This window comes from Strix uralensis, chromosome 3 (assembly GCF_047716275.1).
Source record: "Strix uralensis isolate ZFMK-TIS-50842 chromosome 3, bStrUra1, whole genome shotgun sequence".
NCBI lineage: Eukaryota > Metazoa > Chordata > Aves > Strigiformes > Strigidae > Strix > Strix uralensis.
Genome location: NC_133974.1, coordinates 8,260,822 through 8,268,848, shown reverse-complemented (window position 1 = coordinate 8,268,848; position 8,027 = coordinate 8,260,822). Strand labels below are relative to the sequence as shown.

At 46.6% G+C, this 8,027-nt stretch overlaps 1 protein-coding gene across 6 annotated transcripts in view; it reads right to left on the bottom strand.

Annotated features, from left to right (window-relative positions):
* ITSN2 (intersectin 2) overlaps positions 1–8,027 on the bottom strand; it is an 86,359-nt gene that overhangs the window by 1,260 nt on the left and 77,072 nt on the right. For all 6 annotated transcript variants that reach the window (XM_074861446.1, XM_074861449.1, XM_074861450.1 and 3 more), the window contains 9 exons: positions 7,593–7,699; positions 6,780–6,963; positions 4,736–4,834; positions 4,398–4,565; positions 3,339–3,551; positions 2,480–2,601; positions 1,879–1,961; positions 1,633–1,716; positions 1,163–1,336 (listed from right to left, as the gene is read on the bottom strand). In XM_074861446.1, coding sequence (XP_074717547.1) covers positions 1,163–1,336; positions 1,633–1,716; positions 1,879–1,961; positions 2,480–2,601; positions 3,339–3,551; positions 4,398–4,565; positions 4,736–4,834; positions 6,780–6,963; positions 7,593–7,699 — 1,234 coding nt within the window. The remainder of the gene's footprint in view (positions 1–1,162; positions 1,337–1,632; positions 1,717–1,878; positions 1,962–2,479; positions 2,602–3,338; positions 3,552–4,397; positions 4,566–4,735; positions 4,835–6,779; positions 6,964–7,592; positions 7,700–8,027) is intronic.

Here is an 8,027-nt window from a genome sequence, read left to right as displayed (position 1 = left end):
CTGTTGGGCAAGTGAATAAGAAATTTCATTATGCAAAGACATTAAGCTTAGAAAATCTGAAAGTGTCAGGTTAAGCAGCAATGCTGCACAGTGTGTATTCAGTTCCAGAGCACTGGTCCCAAGCTTCCTGTCTGACTCGCCGTCAGCCCTGCGTTTATCAGCCAGCACTGACAAAAAAGGTTTTCTTCAGAAGACAAAAATGCTATGGAATTAGGATGGAAAACATGCCTTTATGTCACAGTTTGATCTAAGGGCTTTAAAAATACAGTTCAAAAATACAGGAACACGATTTCAAATGATACAATAACTGAAGGACATATGGTTCTTCAAATGTTATCCTGTCTTAGGGCTGGAAGGTCAGAGTTAAGTGATGGAACCTGTTTACAAGTCAGCTGTGGTGCTACGAAGACAATAAAAAAAATTCTATTTTGGCTCAGCCAACTTTTAATTAGGCTCATATATCATTCTTTTCACATGAACAATGACCTTGAACAATTACTGCCACTAGTAGGTTTACAGTCCTATTCAGAAATTATAGACCCTCTTTGTAGCCATTTCATATATCACATCCTTGTGTGTGTGTGTGTGTGCATTAAAAGGTTTACCGTGAACCGAAACAAACCCAGACTTGGCTGTCCAACTGGGAGAAGCAGCCTAGCAAAGTCACAGGAGAAAAGACTGAGCTACAGTTACACACAGCACAACTCAAGTCAAGGCAGTACCTTGCAAATCTGCAATAATTCGTGTGTCCGAGCCCTGAAAAAGCACTTAACCTTTTAAAGAGAAGCAACTGACTGCCAAAAACATGTTTCCAAAAGAAGAAAGCTCATCAAGATGTTGCTGTGCAAATACAACTTAGCACCTTATTTTCGGGCACCTATAGTGTGAGAGAAAAGCTTCTGCTTTCAACTTCTCTGTCTCCTCAGCCTGACTGAAAAATAATCCTGTGTCTGATACAAAAGCCAGAGTGGGACCCAACGTGCCTGCCCAGAGCTGTTGGCTCTGGAAGGCTACTGAACCTCCTGAGAAAGGAGGCATCGTTTTTACACAACATTTCTCAGGAAGCAATCATACCTACAGGCTCTTGGAACTGCTGGTGAGGAACTGTGTACCCCAAGTCACAAAAGAGCATTCATGTCCTCAAACAAATATTCACACTTACCATCGGGTGAGAACTGATCCCTGTCAAACATGGTGATACACAGGACATCCTGGTACAGGTCCTTAATGAAGAACTGGCAGTTGAAGTTCCACTTGGGGTTCAGGGTGTCCTGCAGGGTCCTTGTCGTGTAGCTCTGGGAGCCCATGCTGATTTCACAATACGGGTTGCTCTTCCCTAAAGACAGAACGAGCAGTGGAACACCTCTGCAGCACAGAAACCTCCCTCCCTGTCTGGAGGCTGCTTGGACACACACCGAAGCTGCTGCCCAGAAGATGTGGGTCAGGCAATCCCTATAGCCTAGAGCAGCACAGAGCTGGTTCTTCACTCGGCCCTCTGAGCTAAATAATGGCTAATTTGTTCAGAAGCTGTAGCTGAAACCACAATGTTTCCCCAATCACCGAACTCCTCTCAGCAAGGCATTCCAAACGTTGCAGGAATAAAAGTGATTTGACACTATTTCCTTCACTTACCATTGGGCTTACAGGCCTTTAGTTCTGTTGCTTCAATCACGTGCACCATCAACCGTCCTATTCCTGAGGTCTTCTGTGAGCGAGCTGGGAACAAAGAAACCACAAATAAATGGATGGGTTGTAACTGTAAAAACTGGCAATAGATCTGAAGAGGGAGATCCTACACAGACACTGTGACATCCTCCAGAAAAGGCCCTGCCCACGTGTCCGTGTGGATGAGAGGGAAATACAGAACGCAGTAGGTACCTTGATAAGCCTTTTCACGTTTCTTCTTCTCAGTCTCGATGTACTGCTCTGATGCTGCTTTGATCTTCTGGACCCAGGCAGTACTGCAAAGAGGAATCCCTATAGTCAGGGTCATACCACAGGCAGGAAATTCTTCAGTATCAGCAACTCTGCCCCAATCTCTTCTGCCATTTTCTCCCCCCACGAGGTTTCAGGGGCATCACAAATCAAGTTAGTTCAAGGACTAAAGCAATGGAGTTTTTGGATTTAATCTTATGCCACATTTAGACATCAGCTTAAATAAATGAAAATAGACCTGCTGTTTTATTAAAGACTGCTGGGTCACATTAAAGACTGACTTTGCAGCCTAAACTATTCTTCTGTACAACTGTAACATCGAGGAGCAGTAGATGTGACTGGATTCCACTGCAAAAGCTGCCACACAAGCAGAACAAAATCAGAGAAAAATTGTAATTCAAATGAGAGTCAAACGAGTTTATTTCCTGACCAAGAGACTAAACCCTGTCCCTGCACTCAGAGCTCCTGAAGTCTGCTCACTGGAAACACAGCCTACAGCCACGATCAACAAGTTTAAGGTCAGATCTGCATTTTCACTACTCACCGCTCATTAATGTTGTCAGTTTTAAGCGTGTAAACTCTGTCAATGTGTGATATGTGGAAAACTGGCTCATCACTTGAAGGGTCTGTGGGCAATTTCACTAGGACTTCATTAAGGAAAACAGGCTGAAAGAAAAGCAGGCATCACTGTGGCAGCATCACCCTGACAGTCAGTGGAAACTCTACAAGAATGTTTAAATACACCGATTTACTGTAGGGAAAATGAAAGTCGTAGAACACAGGACAAACAATCAGATCACCATGTAAAGGATGTGAGAAAGGACTGAGAGAAAAACTCTGGCGATACACCCCGTTCTGTCTTCCTAGATGAAGAGCTTTGTGAAAAGGGCAGGACTGTGTAAGCAGAGCTGCAGTGTGGAGCTTGGAAATCTGGGAATCTCTCAGGTTCCCTGTCAGAAAGCAGACCTGAAACTTAAAGCTTATCTCCCCAACTCCAGAATCTTGAGAACACGCACTGTGTGGATACACAGACCGAAGTTTTGCATCTTTTACTGTTTTCTAAAGAACGACAGGTATTTTCCTGTGGATGCAGGAGCTTGTGCAAACTCAAGTCAAGGCTCCTGCTTCCCAACATCCCATTCAGCTGCTCGGGCACGATGCTATTTCTGCCCTTTCAGCACAAAGTGGACAGAAGTGTTTATTAAACCAAGACACAGAAGCCCGTCCTCTTCCAGTGCCTAAGCCAACGCCGTTCATGCATGTTGGCTGCCAGCACGCGTCCGTGTGACAGCGAAGGATCAGGCAGGGCCAGACAGCTAATCTCAGCAGGGAGAAGAGCGTTCCTCATCAGAAGCCAGGCCCCATTGCATCAACATGACCACAGGGCACTTTGATTCACTCACCATTTTGTACATTTTGAACTGGGAGTTGGATTTGGGGCTGAAGAGTTTATCGGAGCCGGAAGATACAAACTGTTTAACCATGTAGGTGAGCAGGAGGAAGTCATTGAAAAGGAAGCCATACAGCTCCTTACTGCTCTTGGCCTTGTACAGCTTGCCACTGTGCAGGAGTTTCCGTGGTCCCAAGCAGTTTGTGAGGGAGTTGAACACTGGTTGCTAGGAGAGACAAAACCCATTAGCAGCAGCAAGTTAATGCAGACATCAGTTCCCGCTCCTCTTCACAGTGAAGATTGCTCAAGCTGCTCAAAATGCTTCTTCTGTTTTGTTTAATGAATTTAGTTACAAATTAAGTGAAGGGAAACAGTTTCATAATCTGCCATGGTATTAAAGGAGATTTAAGCTTTACCAACAACACACAGAGGGGTCGGTCTGGCTGAAGGCATCTACCTCCTGGCCACTTCTCTGTTGTCCAGAAGCTGTGTTTAAGAGCCTGCAGAGTCTGCAGTCAGGTCACCTCTTATGGTGCACAATTAGGTGATGGAACTAGGACAGACCTTCGGGGCCTGTCAAGCCCTGGTTCCTTAAGCAGGCAGTGGAGAACTGTCACAACACCTCATTCTGAAGGCTGTCCTGAAAGGTACAGGAGCCTGAACCCCACATATCTTTGAGGATCTGGCACTGAGGGCTTCTGTGTCCTTTCTATGTGAACAAAAACCCTGGGAAACACACACTAAGTGAAATTCCACAGAGTAACACCTGACTTAGCCCAGGGGCAGCACGAGCAGAACTTCAGAGATAAGGAGTTATTTCTGTTCATTTAACAGTTTAAATGGTGTCAGTTTTAAGCTGATAAATCAAGATTTCTCCACCTCCAAAATAATGCAAAAACGAGGGCTCATCACATTATGGCTGTGAGCTGAATTTAATAAAAGCTTCTCTGCCAACAGCTCAGCAGTGGATCACACTCTAATAACGGATGTGAGCAAGGACCCTATTCCCTCCCCCAGCCTTTCTGAAGCGACTCGGAGAAGTCTCCGCCGTACAGCGTATCAACGCAGCTACCTCAGCAAGCCCTTCGCACTGCACGTGGGACTGTATCCATTCCAGCCTGTCCGAGTTCTCTTTCTCACGCACCCCTTCGTTAACTTGAGAGCACAGCTCCTCCGCACGCTCCAAGGCAAGCTTGAGGTTACTGTGGTCAGGGTGATTATCTGGAGTGTTCTCTAGAATCTGGTATGGATCAAAAAGGGGAGAAAACAAGATAAAAACAGAGGTAAGCACAGGTACCACTCCACACTCTCAGAGAAATCCCCACAGAAGGACAAGGCTTTTTTTTTGCTTTTGCTATCAAGATCAAACGCAAAAGCATTCACCTACAGAACCTCGCTTAGGGTACTCACACTCTTTATGAGCAGAGGGTAGCGGGTTATCCTTTGCATAGGTTTCAGGAGGAAGCTGGAGAGGGGCATTCCTTTGCAGCGAGGGTCCAAGGCAAGTTTCTACGGTGCAATCCAGAGATTTAACGGAGACATTGCATTACTCATCAAGAAACAGTTGCCTCACTGCACTGAAAACTGAAACTATCTGATCAGATTCATTTTTCCAGGCATTCCAAAAAATCCTAAGATTTTTCAGTGAGCAAACGATACTTGTATCTAGAACAAACTGTGCCCAGACGCTTTGCTAACATAAGCCACAGGATCACTGTTCATGCAGAACCCTACATTCAAAACTGTTCCAGCTTTTATTTTGACATTACAGGCTCTACTCAGGTTGAAAAAAAACCCAAAGTGATGAAACAAACGAATGCCTGATGTCAACAGTTCTGGCACTTCTCCTTTCATGGCCTCAAAGCCACCGCATCAGCTGCAGTATGGCAGCAATTCCTTATTTATTTCTGCAGCATGCCCATCTGTGACACGGCACACCTCTGGCCCTGGCTGCAGCCCCACCGTTGAGACACACTGCACGCCCCACTGAATTACAAGCATGTCCAGAACAATAGCTTTTTTATTTCAACTCCAGAGGCTCTTACCCCTCTCACAGCAGGAATTTTTGGGAAGGTGCAGACACCAGCACCGTAGCTTTGTGGGGTTAGCATTACACTGAAGTAACGAGCAATGGAATGGGAAATGGAGTAATAAATTAGCTAGAGTGAAAGACAGGTATATAAATAAAAAGCACACACAGTGTTAACCATGGTCATCATATAAATACACCTTGGTTCTTAGGTATTTTTGCAAGATTTTACTCTTCTGGGTTCACAGAATCACAGAATCAACTAGGTTGGAAAGGACCTTGAAGATCATCCAGTCCAACCATTAACCTCACACTGACAGTTCCCATCTACACCAGATCCCTCAGTGCTGGGTCAACCCGACTCTTAAACCCCTCCAGGGATGGGGACTCCACCACCTCCCTGGGCAGCCCATTCCAACAACCCCTTCTGGAAAGAAATACTTCCTGACATCTAGTCTAAACCTTCCCTGGCACAACTTGACGCCATTCCCTCTTGTCCTATTGCTTGTTACTTGGTTAAAGGGGCTCATCCCCAGCTCTCTGCAACCTCCTTTCAGACAGCTGTAGAGGGCGATGAGGTCTCCCCTCAGCCTCCTCTGCTCCAGACTAAACAACCCCAGTTCCCTCAGCCGCTCCTCGTACGACATGTGCTCCAGACCCTGCACCAGCTCCGTTGCCCTTCTCTGGACACGCTCGAGTCATTCCATGTCCTTTTTGTAGTGAGGGGCCCAAAACTGAACACAGTCATCGAGGTGCGGCCTCACCACTGCCGAGTACAGGGGTAAGATCCCTTCCCTGTCCCTGCTGGCCACTCTATTTCTGATACAAGCCAGGATGCCATTGGCCTTCTTGGCCACCTGGGCACACTGCTGGCTCATGTTCAGCCGGCTGTCAATCAACAGCCCCAGGTCCCTCTCTGACTGGCAGCTCTCCAGCCACTGCTCCCCAAGCCTGTAGCGCTGCTGGGGGTTGTTGTGGCCCAAGTGCAGCACCCGGCATTTGGCCTTATTGAACCTCATACAGTTGGCCTTAGCCCATCGCTCCAGCCTGTCCAGGTCTCTCTGCAGAGCCTCCCTACCCTCGAGCAGATCAACACTCCCACCCAACTTGGTGTCATCTGCAAACTTACTGAGGGTGCACTTGATCCCCTCGTCTAGATCATCAATGAAGATGTTAAACAGGAGTGGCCCCAACACCAAGCCCTGGGGGACACCACTCATGACCGGCCGCCAAATGGATTTAACTCCGTTCACCACAACTCTTTGGGCCCGGCCATCCAGCCAGTTTTTTACCCAGCAAAGCGTGCGATCATCTAAGCCTCGAGCAGCCAGTTTCGCCAGGGTTATTTTGGTCTGGTCGATGCTGGTTCCATGGGCTCCTGTCACCGAGGAAAGGAGAAAGCACAAAAGCTACCGAACAAGATACCTTTAAGTAGTCTTTGAAATCAGCATCTTCATCAGTTTTCTGCTGCAGCAGCGAAGCTCCGTTAAGCTGGCAGCTGCAGAACCGAATGTAGGCCTGCATGTGAGAGAGCTCTGCTGCTAAGATGTCCCCGATCATCTGCACTGGCATTTTTTCTCCTCCTGTTTTCTTACGCACTCGCAAGGCTCTGAAGAGGAAAGAAATCACCATCCAACTTTGCTGCCAAGTCTGGGAGGCCTATATCAAGATCCTTACAACATCCATCTCTGAAAGGACACAGGCCTGCGAGGTGAATTCCCTTACGCAGCACAGGCGCTTCCAGGCGGCGCAGGGTCCAGCCAGATCCCCCCAAAGTCACCGGCACAACATGCTGAGCTGAACAATCTGCCTGATGGGGTCTGTGGGACTGAGACTCTCCTTTGAGGTTTCTGGGACAAGTGGTATCAATCTCTGCATTCAACCAGCATTCCATTTCAATGGAATTGTCTCTCCAGAGTTTATTTTTAGAGAATAAAAGGTTGCTTTGCAGAAAACTGGGAAGAACGCCTCCTGTGCACATGCTTTTGTGTAGGCTCTGTTTCTAAGGTATTATAGCAAATGTGCATCTGTTCTTGCTGTTTATTCCACCCCTCTCTCTCATTAAAACTCCCTCTTTATGAGGTAGTCTGAATGCATTTGGCTGTTCTGAATGCATGCGTCACAGGCAATAATCAGCAAGGACAGAAATATTTACTGTAAAACCAGAAAGCTTCCCAGAGAAAGGAACAAGAGAATAAAGATGAAGAGGAAAACATAAAAATGCAGGTAAGTACTCACTTCAGTAACTTTGTATTTGACATGATGAGTTCCTTCCAGTTTACAAAGATCAGCCCCATTTCTCCTTCTGTGAGACAACCCGAATCAGCCATCGGTTTTTGGAAAACCTGCAGTCAAACAATCAGAAAGGTGAGCAATTCTTCAGAGACAAAAGTGGCTCAGCCTCTTGTTTAGCCTAGCAGTGATTTCACTTTTTTTCTGAATGCTCAGTGTCCAATTCCTCACAAGTTAAAAGCAATTCCTTACTAGCACTTGCGACAGCTGTCACTATTTTTCCTAAGCGTGTGACCTCATTCTGACACCGGCACCACCATTTGCAAAGCAGGGACAAGCACGGGGACCCTCAGCCTGACAGTTCAGCAGAAGAGCATTCCCATGACTTCGGAGTCAACTGCTACACAAATTACACTTACACATCACACCCATCCCCATATC